The sequence below is a fragment of the Aedes albopictus genome, chromosome 3 (genome assembly GCF_035046485.1).
Source record: "Aedes albopictus strain Foshan chromosome 3, AalbF5, whole genome shotgun sequence".
Classification (NCBI taxonomy): domain Eukaryota; kingdom Metazoa; phylum Arthropoda; class Insecta; order Diptera; family Culicidae; genus Aedes; species Aedes albopictus.
Genome location: NC_085138.1, coordinates 114,307,506 through 114,321,668, shown reverse-complemented (window position 1 = coordinate 114,321,668; position 14,163 = coordinate 114,307,506). Strand labels below are relative to the sequence as shown.

The window sequence follows — 14,163 nt, the reverse complement described above, 5'->3', positions numbered from 1 at the left end:
GAAATCTTTTAATATCAAGTAAAAGAGATCTTACTTCACCATCATAAGTTAACGAACGGAGCATTCCCCACTGTAGGTCGTTATATGCATACCGTCCCCGTCTCCATCAAGGTGCATTCGGACAGGTATTGGTTGCTATATGCATTCATCCCTACGTGCATCCCAGCAGAAGACGATGCTCGCTCACCTGTATGAGGAGTAGAGGGCGCCATAGGTTGAACGAGACAGAGGTTCGTTCGTACCAGCACTTAATTGATGGTTTTATGCACGGCCCCCGGTAGCAGCTGTCGTTTGTACGCTGCGGTCGGCGTTGTATGTAACAATATGCAAAGCTCCGGCTCAGCATGCTCGTAAAAAAGAATAACAACATCCAGGAGAGACCTTTCTCGTGCGCTTTTGTGCCCTCGAGGTAATCTTTTGACCCTGGCGCGCAACACACAACCAGGAAGGAAGACAAGTACATTTTATCCGGGGAATATAAGTTCTACTTTGCGTGCGAAAGGCGTGTGCGTGTCTGCTTTGGAATTGTACCCTTATCCTACTAGTTCATACGACCGGGCGGCTACCAAAGGTAGCATATTTCTCACCATTAAATTTCATGTTTCTCTTTATGTTTCTTCTTCCTTTCTGGGTACCACACCGCTCTCTTGCGTGCTTCTTGCGCGTGGTGGACAATGATAACATTGCGCTCACCTGTACCTGTATCATCGCTGCCGCCACACCACTACCACTACACTACGAACGGACGAACGAACGAACGCGGATCTACAGCTGCAGCATCCACTCGAGCCAGAGGCGGCCGCTATGAAACTGCTCGGTGGACATGACGACGGTGGTGGACGAGGCGCGCCCATCCGGTCACAGGACGACGCCGCAGTCGGTTATGTCTTTCAGCGGCATCCCAACGAGACCGAGTTCAACCAGTTCGCTCAGAAGCAGTCCCGGTGGGCTTCCGGGGATGATACCATTATCGATGTAAGTATTTACCTACTGTGAACTTGGGGCGTTGCGTACGTTGGGGCTTTAGTTTTCGTTTCTTTATGCTTTGTTGTGCAGTCTTTGGGATTTCTTTCAAGTGGAATGAAATTTCAGCTCGAGCTGGCCGATGCAGTGGTTTCCTACGTTTGTCTTGCGAACGACCCCACAAACGTTCTACTATTCGTTTTTCTTTATGAAAGATGGCCGAATCACATTTTAACGAAGGGCCCTCATAGCCACAAAGGCGTGACCATATTAACCCTAAAACGGATACCTGGGGTCCATTGGACACCAGGCGCCTTTCAGAGTTCGTCTTTGATGGAACACACTCAGCGAGGTGACGAAACTGAGGCCATGAAGGTATCCCTTTTAGGATTAAGGATGACGGGTTCGATTCTCGGTCGGTCAAGGAACTTTTCGTAATGCCTTCCTTGGGACCATAGAGTATCTTCGTAAGTGATCTAAAACTGTAGTTTGCATGATAATCGTGGCTGTATGATCTTGACTATCATGTAACAAAAACATTCACGCATGAACAGATGAAACATTCATGGGTGACTTTGACAATTTTTAATCACAACAAAAAATGTAGTGGGTTGGCAAATTGAGTGAACTAATGAAATGCCAGTGGTTCCGAAAACTACGAACGGGACATGTGTATAATTAAGGAACCGGAGGTGTGAAGAAGCGGAGACAAAGATTTTCGGATTGTGCTTTCCGAAGGTCATAACCATCAATGGACCACTGGAACAAAAGTCAGTGGCTCCCAACTGAATAGTTCACGCCCACGTCTAATAAATCAAAAAGACTCATGTCATATGGATATTTTCGGACCTTGCTCATTGAGTTGATGTTGGAACCCGATATCTATTTTGGAATTAAAGATGGCGCTTTTTGTTTCGGAGGCAATATAGGGGGTTTCAGAAATCCCCAAAAATGCCTCTCTCTGTAACGACTCTGAGAAGACCCACCGGAAATCCTCTAAAGTTTCTTGAAATGACTCCGAAATTGCGTTGCGTTGCGTGGTAACGGAGTAATTCGTAGATTGCATACTGAAAGTTGTCATACTAAAACTTTAATACTCCTATTCCGATTGCTTATGGAATGCTATTTGGGAAGGAACAGCTATCCAATCAGAGGTTGAAGTAAAAAAGACATGAGAACTTCCATTGCCGGCCACGCCCATCTTCTCCGTTACGAGGATAGGAAAGGATGTGATGATATGACACCTACTTTATGAAAGCCCAGCGACTCACCGGCGCCCCCATAGGTGTCAAGGAGTTGGCTATTTGGAATGGGTTGATAGGGGATTCACTATAAGCAAGTGATGCGGCAAAATTCAGATTGTGTAAGTTTATTAGAGTAGATCATGTAGATGTGTTGGTATGAGTGTAAGTGTTTTAGTATATCACTGACGTTGGAAGTGACGTAGCTAAAAGATTTTGTCACTCCGTGGGCCTTTTCGATTCCGGGATGGGGCACAGGCATTTGGACCATGTGGCCTGGCTAACAAGCCTAGGCTTAAGCGCCTTTGCTCGCTCTCTGAAACGAAAAGAAAAACAATGTTGCCTACCGTAATTACCTGTTGCGTAATCTTCGTGGTTAGTATGGGAAGGGATAGTAGGGAAGAGACGATATCTATTTAACGAGAGGCCAGCGACTCACCGACGCCCTCGTAAATAGAAAGAAGTTGGGATTTTGGTCAAGGATTCACAGGGGTATGCGGTTCTACTGTGTCCCAGACTGTCTAGCGAGCCGACACTAGTAGGGTCGTCCTTAGGTTCCACGAATGCGGCCGATGAAACGGAAACCTTCTTTACAGGCCGGGCGGGGCCAATCGATCATGGTGCGGAGCCCATCCGGCTCTTTGGCGGAATAGCGTCCCCGCGGTTCGGGTGGGGCACGATCTGTCTTCGTCCGGGACAGACCCAGGAGTTTGGTGAGATGGCCAGCAATAGGCCTAGGGGTGGCGGGGCTGGCAGGCCGAAGCGCTTCGGTAGAATAACGGCCCATAAGGACACTGCGTGTCGTCCGACACTGGGGTGCTTCTCACGGTCCGGCGGTCGATGGGCTTCAGGAGACGTCGTCAAATGTTCACGGGCTAGCGGGCGGTAGACACTTTCACCGAAAACACTTTTTGGTTTTGGTCAAGACCAACACGCTAGAATTAAATAAAAACTCCACGAGGAAATTCGTGACAGGCCTTTCTTGAAATGACTCCGAAATTCTCTTAAACCCCCCTGGAACCCCATGTAATGCACCTCAGACTCCGAAACCCCCGAAAACACCTATGTAACGCCTCCGTAACGTTTCTGAAATGCGCCGAAAATGCACTGAAGCTTCTCGGAATGCCTCTAAAATACCCCTTAAACCCCTGGAACCCCATGTAATGCACCTCAGACGCTCCGAAACCCCCAAAACACGTATGTAACCCCTCCGCTACGTTTCTGAAATCCACTGAAAATGCTCTGAGCTTCTCGGAATACCTCTGAAATACCCCTTAAACCTCCTGGGACCCATGTAAAGCACCTCAGACTCCTAAACCCCAAAAAACGCCTATGTAACGCCTCCATAACGTCTCTAAACCCGCTGAAAATGCTCTGAAGCTTCTCAGAATGCCTCTGACATCCCCCATGTAACCCCATGTAACGCACCTTAGACTCTTCGAAACCCCCGAAAACGTCGTTTCGTATTTCCATCATTCTGATTTGTGTTACAATCATGGTGCGATATGCTACATTCATGGCAAACGATATTCATGCATCGAAGGCAGTATGAATGTAGTGTGTGACGGTAGTATGTAACATTAGTCATGACGGTAAAAGCATTGCGACGATAGCGAAAAAAATGTACTATACGGTTCACTGAGCAAGAATAAACTAATACTTAATAACATTCATAATCGGAATTGGCTGAAATCCATGCGAAAAGCTAAAATTAGACAAATGTCATCGTGTCAGACGACTGACATTCCAAAAGAAGTTCCTTCGGACATCCCTCCAGTAATATGAAACAAGGATTCCTCCTCAAGGTTCTTCCTGTATTTCTTCAGTAATTCTGTCCGAGGTTCTTTCAGGTATTCCTTCCGAAATTCACTCAACGAGACTGCTCTGGTAATTCATTCATTCTGAAATTCTTTCCGGAACACCATTCAAAACTTCTCCATGAGCTTCTTCTGGAATTTCTTCAAGATTCATTCTAAGATTCGCCCAGGAGTTCCTTCAATGATTCCTCCTGTAGTTTCTTTAGGATTTCCTCTAGGAGTTTTTTTTTCTTCTTAGGATTCTTCCAGAGAATATTGAAGAACTCCCGGTCGAACTTCCGGAGGAATTTCAGAAGGATCTATAGGAATTCCAATATGAACTCCTGGGGTAGTTCCGGAAGCAGTTTCGGGAGGAATCCCGGAAGGAATTTCAGAAGGATCTATAGGAATTCCAATATGAACTCCTGGGGTAGTTCCGGAAGCAGTTTCGGGAGGAATCCCGGAAGGAGTTATAGCACACACTTGGATTTTAATGTTGCAGCTCAGCATTTTTGACTAAGCAGAGTATTGTTTTATCTTTTTATCGAGTTCACAACAGCAGAACTCAACTCAACTCGGTACACTCGGTTTTCAATATTGTCCATCTAATAACTTAATTATCTAATAATCTTTAACTTTTGACAGTGATTTTACTTCACTCGTTTTTAGAATTCCAGCCAAAAAAGACAACCAAGCGTGCCGAGTCAAGTCGGCTGTTGAGAATTCAGCAAGAAAATAAAAAAAGGGGCCATCTTAGTGTGCAGGAATCCTATAGGAAGAGTTCCTGAAGAAATTATGAGAGAATGCCATAAGAAATTCCTGAAACAATCCCGGAAAGAACTTTAGTAAGAATTGGTTTATGGTAGATGTTCTTGATGTAATCTTGGAAGTAGCTGATGGGTGAAAGAAGTACCTAGAGGATTCCCAAAAAAAAACACCTTGAAAGAATTCCTGGAGAAATTGCGGAATTCCTGGAGGAACTCAGGGAGAAATTACTACAGGAATCCCAATACAAACTCCTTGGGGAATATCAGAAGGAACTCATAGAGTAACACCAGAAAATAACTTCTTTTTGAGAAATCTAAGAAGGATGAATCCAATAAGAGGCTCCTGGCTAATCTCAGAAAAAAATCGTTGTGGAATCTCAGAAATAATGGCTTGACAAATTCCAAAAGGAAGTCAAAGAATCACATGAGGAAATGTGGGGAAATTCATCAACGAAGTCCTGGAAGAATTCATAAAAAAAAAACTCCTGAGGGAGTTCCCGAATGTACTCCTTTTGGATAGATTTCTTGGTAGAACCCCGGACGGAACTGATCGAGGAATCCCAAAAAGATTTTCAAAAATAAAAGTCAGAACCGAATTAAAGGCATCTCGGAGGAAATTCCGGGAGGGATGCCAGATGGAAGTTTTATTGGAAACTCCTGAAAGAACTCTTTGAGGAAACTCACATGGAGGAATCCTAGAAGGAACCTCTGGAGAAATTTAGAAGGATGAATCCAGAAAGAACTCCTGGAGAGATCTCAGAAGGAACTCATCTAAGTAGAAAATTCTATCGGAACCCCAGAACCAGAAGGAACTCTAGGAGAAATCACACATTGACCTCTCAGAATCTGCATTTTGAATTCAGTCACACTACCTATGGAATGCCAACGACGTAGTCTGAATCGTAAACAACAAGTCCACGAAATGTCATAGACATTTCCTCATAGCAACTGCGGCATGCAGTGCCCTATAGGAACTGTAATTCATGTCTGTCTATTTTCGCTAAATGCAAGAGTGACGCATATGACAGTTTCTCTACCGGCAGTGACGCTACCCAGATTGACTCACTTTCCGGAAAGACCCATCCTGAACGCGCTTTCGATGCCTTTAAAAGGTTATATTTCCTTCCTTCTGGAAGGTATTCCTACATGAGAATCCTCAAAGGTTCGGAATCATAATTTTTTTATGGGCTCCTTTACAAACTTGGAGTGAGTTCAGAAAATCTAATCGATTTTTTCTACAACAACCCTAAATCATGTCTGTGCTTAAATGTTCTTGAAGAACTTCATTAAGGTTCACCCAAATGGGCCCTACTGGGATTCTTCTAATAATGTTTCTGGGATTTCTTTAGGTAATCCAGCATCATTTCGCTTGGTTGTATTTTGAAATTCGATGAGACGTTTTCATTTAAATGCCCAAAAGTGGTTCTGCCCCTGAGATTCATCTAGAAGTTCCTTCTGGGATTAATTCAGATGTCCTTTTCAACCTTCCTAGTGTGTCACGTAGGGAACAGCGTCAGCGAGTGTACGATTTGGGTAAAAAATGATGACCCTAATGCACGAAGAGGGTTAAAGGTCCCTGGAGTTTCTACGGAGATTTCTCTAGGAGTTCAACCAAAAATTGGAAACTATCAAGGAACTCATTCTGGTGTTTAACTAAAAGATCATCTTGAAATTACCCCAAGGTCCTTCTGATCTGATATTCACTTCGATGTTCCTTCTGAAATTTCTCCTGGAATACCTCCGTGTTTTTCTTTAGAAGTTCCTACGCTGCCGTTATTCGACAAAGTGACGTAAGCGACATTGATAGTTTCGGCCCATTTTTTGGTTATTATGCGTAAAGCTCTTGGTCATCTTATAAGTTTCTTTCCATAGACGATAGATTAGGACAAGATCTTGCATTCTGAAACAGCAGGCATAATACCACAGTGTTATTGTTACACCAGATATTATACATAATACATTAAAAACATTCGACATTTTAAATGGCGCTTACGTCACTTTGTAGAATTACGGCAGTACGGGAGTCCTTCAATCAGTACTTCCTGAGACTCCTCCAGAAGTTTTTGTGGGAGACCATCTGGAGTTTCTTCTAGGATTTTTTAAAGAGCTCTTCAAGAGATTCTTTTAATAGCTTTTGTTGCATTTTCCTTAAGAATCGTTTCTATAATTTTTCCAGGACTTCTTGTTGCGTTTTCTATAAAAAAAAGTTTGATCCAGTTGTTATTCCAAGAATTCTCCTGGAATTCCTACTGAGAATCCGCTAGACGTTCGTTTTGAAAACTTTTATGAGCTGTTTTTTTTTTTGCAATCCTCTAAGAGTTCGTTGTGAGTTCTCCGGTACTTCTTGTGGAGATTCCTCTAGAAAATGCATCTGTGCTGGGATCCCCAAGAGAAATTCGTGGAACAGTACATTCTTAATTTCATAATCTAGTATATTTTAGAATGTATCGGAAAGTTCTTAAAGATTTGAGAGTTTCACAAATCCAGACAATGTTGCACAATTGTTCAGAAAACAGTTTCTCTTGGTGTATATTTAAAGAGTCAATTCGAAGAAAACGGTCGCGATGATTGCTTGACATGCGTACATGCTCGAGGCATGACACACTACTTTGCCATTTAATGTTGACTGAAAAGTACAAACTCGGAGTACACATGATATATCTAAGCCCCCTTCACGATGGCAGGCCGCCTATGCTGTAGCAAAATGAGCCTGTTAAAATTGATTTGAGCTAACCTAAAACGAAAGAAGAGCCATGTACTAATCGATTGAATAATGCTAAAGGCGAGAACAAATTGAGTACACAATGTAAAAAGCATCATGTAAAACCACATGAAAGATAATTAAAACCAACTAACTAATGACGATCTAAGTACAAGTCAGAACAGCCGGTAAATTAAACTTATAATCGATTAACATACTTTATGCATTACAATCAAACAACACAGCTAGTTTGGCCTGCGGAATAAAACATTGAGAAACCTCTGAACTCAACTTACTACACCTAGCACTCCTTTAACTACACATATGGCTCACTTCCGAATACCGATCAGGAGGACTCGACCCTAGGTACGTGTACATGCCCGCCCATGATTACGGCGGCTTCCAGCTCTGATCCGGCTGGCTGCTGATGCCCTGATATCGAGGCTAGACACGAAATATCCTTGGAAATTCGTAGGTTCGTACCACATCCCATCCCACCACCACCATATCAAAACCGAACCGGGTACCTAAGGAAGAAGTCCACTGGCTGCTTTGCATGCACCACATCGATGGCGCGGACCGGCGTGCTGGTTCGAACATAAAGTGGGTGCAAAAGTATGAGACTTTTTTTATGCTACATAAATAGGGCAACGTTCTTCTGGTCTGCGTTGGTTGGTTGTTGTTGTTGTTGTTGCCATTATTGTATTGCTAGGCTCAGAGCTGCGCTGCTGGAAAGGTTGAACAAACAGACACTGACTGGTTCTATAGGGCCAACAGAAACTCCGCCGATCGGAGTGGGTTGGCTTGTATGTGTGTGTGTATGTATGCGTCGGAAGGAAAAACATTCTTCTCGTTGGAAGATGAGTCACTTTTTCCATCTCACCACTAGGAAGGGGTTCAGATTTTTACTGGGTTGTTCCGTAGATAAATAGGTGGGCTCACGTGAACGTTGTACTTGCTGGAGATGCACGAGAACGTAGGTGACCTTTTCGACGGGTTCTGTCCATTTATGTGGAAGGATGCTTGTCTTCTGTCATCAACCGGAGGATATTTTATGGAGTATTTGAACTGCTGTTCTGGAATAGTCTTTTCCAAGAGAAGCGTTTCAGTTGCGCTACTGCCGTATTGCAGAGGAACGAAAATTTTATGGTCTACCTTCGAATTTTCATTAGTATCTGGTATTGGTACTTTCGTATTATCTGAGTATGAAAATCAGAATTGATGTGGTTTACATGAAACAGATTGAATAAAATGATAGTTAACAATAAGGGTGAATAGAGTAAGTCTTGTCAGGAGCTTTGAATTCATATTTTTTTCGTCAAGAAGAGGTTTTGTCGACCAAATAGTGTGAACACGTGTAAAACAGCGATTTTTTTTTACAAATTTAATCGTACGATCTCACTAGTTGCGTCATATTTAGAGATAATATATATAGTACATTTTAAAGAATTTAGGGTTTTTACCAGGTTGCTACATAACATTCCCAACAATTCTAACATTTGCCCCGCAATATGTAAAATATAATTTCCAAATCTAGGTTAAAAATTCACTTCGTCATATGCGCTTATTCCGTCACATCAGATGGAAAACAGCCAATCATTTCACATATTCACATCCTCATTGGGATTAAGCAAAAAGATGTAGACTATCGTTAACCAGCCTTCTAACCACTGGAAATCGAATAAATACGAGTTGATATGTTTTCTCGTTTTGCGTACGACGAAGGCAACCGACCAAAGCAGCAGCTAGCCGATTTGTTCTTAATCACCGTTCAATTTTCACTTCGCCAGATTCACTTGTTGAACCATCCTTCAATCCACAACTCCTAAAAGCTCTGTGGCACTTCAAAGTTGGATTTCACTGCTGCTGAATGCAGCAAAATCTGTACAATTAACATATTAATCGCATTTTTCGACCGTAAAATGTTTATTTACAGTCAGGTCTTTTTTTACGCGGTTTTCATTTACGCGGCCGCGTAAATGAAAACTCCATACAAAAAAAAAAAATCATCGTCTTATTTTTGCATGATTCGTCGAGAAATGGTGACACTTTTTTTACGCGGTTTTTCAAATTTTGAACTGAGTTTTATTTTTACGCGGTACGTATCCCCCGCGTAAAAAAAAACCTGACTGTACAGTTTTCTTCGCCTAGGGAGGATGCAAGCAAATGTGTGAGTGGATTTTCTGCATACGAAATATCGTATGTCACAACCACAGAGAAAGATTTCTTCGTTGCACTGTGATGGCGTGTTATCTGGTGGACAAAATTATTAATTGACATATGTTGGTTGTTATTGTAAAGCTAAATCAATATCAATTTGAAACTTTATGTTCAATTGAACTTTGAATACATGATTTGATTTGAATTGCGAAGAATTTTACCGACTTTTAGAATACAAACCTACGATCAAATCATAATGTTTGATCATCCTATGTACCATAGCGTCACATGCCGGGAATTGAATTCAGAATGTTCCCAAAATAATCGTGAGCTAGGCGGAAATAGAATTCGAGGAACAATTATTCAATTTTATTATTTCAAGGGAATTAATTACTTGACCGTTATCAACTATAATAATCCTGTTTCTGGGTACACCTTCATTGTTACCATTCAACAAAACTTCAAAGTGCTTCCCGGTCATGGCACATGCATTCGGGCACTGGCGCAGTCTAGTGCCGCTCACAATTGCATAAGACTTCCGTATATCTAGACGAACATTTGAAAAGGGCCTATCTGCTTTTTGTAAACAAACATGTTTCTGTTTCTGCAGAGCCCATCTGCATCCACCCACGCACATCAACACCCTTATCAGAAAGAGTGTTCTTCAAGCTATCCCCGTATAAAAATGAACCATTGAGTCTATTGGAAAAACTAAAGGAAAACAATAGATTCTTATGTTAACCATGATTTCTATTGTTAATGTATTGTTGAATGCTTTTTAATATTAGATTCATTACAATAGATTAACAAGGAGATTTTAGAACCTCAACGCAGAAAGAACCTCAGAAATTGCTCCCTGAGGAATCCCAGAAAGATTCTTGAAGCAATCCCACAAAGATTCCTGGAGGAATCTCGGAACTCCTGAAGAAATCCCGGAAGCAATCTCAAGAGCAGTCCTGGAAAGAGTTTCTAGAGGAATCCCAGGAATAACTCCTGAAGGAATCCTAGATGAAGGCGCTTTAGAAATCTCAGAAGAAACTCCTGGAGAAACCCAAAGGGAACTTCTTAAGGAATCCTGAAACAAACTCTTTGAAGAATCTCAGACAGAGCTCCCTGAGATATCCTATCTCAGACAGAGCTCCCTGAGATATCCTGGAAGGTCTTACTGGGGAAACCAAGAAAGGAACTTCTCGAGGAATCCCAGGAAAAATGCCTGAGTGAATCCCTGAAGGAAGTCCTGGAGGAATCCCAGGAGGAGCTCCTAAGGGAACCCACCACAAAATCGAAAAATAGCAGACTTTTCATCTTGATTCAGTGGAATTTGGGCAACCGCGTAATACCAAAAGTGTGGAGGTGGGTCGGCCACACTCTACGCAGGGGCATTAGCATTAGCATTAGCAATAAGCGAGTCGCACATCTTTGTAGGTTGTACAGTCCTAGACAGGGTTGCGCAGTTTCAGGATGGTCAATGTCGAATGACACTCGCTCTAACCATCACTTCATACGACAAACGCAGTCCATCAAAACATAATCGATTCACGCAAAAGCCACTCAAGCCAACCCTCGTTCAATGCAGAGTCAACCACATCCAACAGCAGCGATCGTCTCTTGTTTTCGAACCACACGATGAAACACCGAAGCGAGTTTTTGCTCTACGCTTTGCATTCTATTCATAGGGCGTGCTATGTTTGTGTTTGCTGCGCCATGCAATACTACTTAACAAATTGACCCTCATCCTGGCATTTTCAGACGAGAGTCACCCAGCAGTGAGTGACATAGCTCTGCGTCGGAACGACGGTTAAGAAGCGTTCGGCTACTCAAGAGATTTGCAGAGAAAGAGCGTGGCGGCGGCAGCCACCGTATCAACGCGTTCGTCTCGAATGTGTTCGATAGCAACATAGAGACGGTCGGCTGTAGCGTTGATGGAGGAAGAAGGGCAATGTTGATGTTGCGGCTTTTTTGTGTTATGATAGTGATAATGCACAAGACTGGTCCTAGACCGCTGTTATGGAAGGTGGACCTATAGGTTGATACCGAGGGTAGATAGTTGGATTAATAGGCGCCATGGGGAAGTCACATTCCACCTGACACAGGTCCTTACAGGTCATGGTTGCTTCCGACAGTATCTACACCGTTTCGGGCATGCGGATTCTCCCGAATGCCCAGTGTGCAATGGTTCAGAGGAAACGGCGGAACACGTTTTGTTCGTGTGCCCGCGTTTTCGCACAATGCGTGACCGCATGCTTGCCACATGCGGGGAGGACACAACTCCGGACAACTTGGTCCAGAGGATGTGTAGGGATGAGTTTGGCTGGAACGCCGTTTCAACGGCTATTACCCACATCGTCTGGGAGCTACAGAGGAGGTGGCGCGTGGACTCGGAGAATGGCTAGTCCAGATGCAGTACAAGAGGTGGTCCAGGGGTTCGGAGTCGGCTTCGTAGGTCATACCGGTGCCCTGCGGTCGAGATCGACCCTTACAACGATTAAGTGGCCGCGGAGAGGAGGTCCCGGTAGCGGTGCTGTCGTGGCGTCGGTCTACTGGGTTGGATCCAAGCCCGCGGTTGGAAAGGGGTCCCCGGCAAGGGTCGGGGCAGGTGGAGACCCTGCCGTCTGCAACCTACGGATGCATCTGATAGGGCCTGAAGGGTAGTGATACCCTTCCTTTGCGGGCAGGTCTGATCGGGTTGCATGTGGGCATCAGTTCTTGATGTCCGCTCAGCAGTAGGGCGCGGGCGGGGTTGACTCTGCCCGCCTTCCGAGGACAAAGGGAGTGGCGAGGACCACTCGGGAAACTGGCTAAGCGCCAGCATGCTACCGTGATGGACTCTCCAAAGCGAGTCATCGATGTTCGTTGCTGCAGGCTACGCAGCTAACCTTGTGGGTGCGATGTGCACTAGCCCCTCTCTGAAGCAATACCTTCTTGGTGGTTCCGGAGAGACGTAGGGTTTGGCGACCATAGGAATGGTTTAGTGGGTACGAGGAGAGAGTAGTCCTGGATTTTACTTTTGTTGTAGAAGACGGCCTGTCAGACCTACACTACCCTAACCTTCTGTTAGGGTGTCTGTTGAGCAGATTATCCCCCTATGGTTTAGAAGAAAAAAAAAAAAAAAAAAAAAAAAAAAAAAAAAAAAAAAAAAAAAAAAAAGACCGCTGTTATGAGGGTTGTCTCCTTCCCGTCCGAACCAAAGCACAAAGATTTGGGACTAATCTCTGACTCTTAGACAAGACTGAAGCAATCCCCCAAAGGTCGAGAATTGTCCTGGCCACGTCCTTGCGACTGCTGAGAGATGGGAAAGGATTGTTAGTTTTGGACACCTATGAAAAATGTAGACAGCTCTACGATCTCTCAGGCCTAGGTGTCACGGAAATTTGGATATTGTTAGTGGAAGGGTAAACTCCAAAGGATACGTTTGGTCAACGTACAGGCACACCATTGTTATAATGCTTTGTATTAGTAGTCTGTCCAATTCATCCTGGTTCCCTCGTCATCTTGATGGCATTTGAATTACTAGACTCGGTTCTCTCCCGTTGAAAGTTTGTTGAGAAAATCGTAAAATTTTCAGATGTTTGTTTTTCCTTTTGTAACTATTTTTCTCTGGTTTTTAACCTTTTTCCTTACTAGGCAATATCTTCAACTAACGGCATAATTTTTCTCTCATTCCAGAACCAGGACAAATGGAAGTACAACCCAACGCTGACGAATAACAGCACCGGCGGGCTGCTTCCGCCTCCGTCGATGGTCTCGATCAACAAGCACCATCAAGCACAGCCACAAGCCCAGCAGCAACAGCACCAACAGCAGCAGCAGCAACAACAACAGCAACTGCCCATGATCAATCACCATCCGTCGCAACTGGCGAACCACTTGAACCACCACCAGAACCATCTCAACCAGACAATGCTCAACCACACGGCCATGGGCAATGCGGCGGCTGCGGCTGCCGCTGCCAGTGGCCTTCCGACGATGCAGATGCCCATGCAGGGTGCCGGCATGTACGATCACCTGCATCCGCCGAACGTTAACGTGAACGTGAACGGAGTGGTACCGAAGCCCCCGCCCGGCCAGGAACAGTTGGTCTTCCTAGGCGGTGGCCAACAGTACGGAGTCCTCGCGCCGCAGAACCAGTATATCGCCCGGAACAATGCAGCGGTAAGTGTTGGATACTTGATTATTTTCTACGGGAGCCCTAGGCAAACTGCGTCTTTCTTCATTGTCACCCAGCGGGGGATGACCGGTTCAAATGACCGTAACCGAGGTGATTATCACCTTTTTGCATTGTGTGGTCGTCGGTGAATCTCGTCAAAGTAGTACTTCATGTCTCATTCATTCACTTATTGCGCTGGAATGATTCCGCCGTTGTTCCCTTCTTCGTCTGCGCTGTCTCTTTCTTCACCATCATTGAGTAGAGTAATGTTGATTTACCTGTCGGTTCGGTTTGCTTGCCGGTTGGCTTTCGTAGATGCGTGAGCGTTTCGACGACTACCCTTGTCCACTTTTTTACTAAATTGGAGGCGCCTCTTCTTTTACCTTCA

General features: G+C 44.2%; 1 protein-coding gene across 7 annotated transcripts in view; it reads left to right on the top strand.

Moving 5' to 3' along the window:
• LOC109409584 (maternal protein pumilio) overlaps positions 1 to 14,163 on the top strand; it is a 310,089-nt gene that overhangs the window by 46,595 nt on the left and 249,331 nt on the right. For all 7 annotated transcript variants that reach the window (XM_062860738.1, XM_062860731.1, XM_062860733.1 and 4 more), the window contains 2 exons: positions 772 to 975; positions 13,295 to 13,780. In XM_062860738.1, coding sequence (XP_062716722.1) covers positions 772 to 975; positions 13,295 to 13,780 — 690 coding nt within the window. The remainder of the gene's footprint in view (positions 1 to 771; positions 976 to 13,294; positions 13,781 to 14,163) is intronic.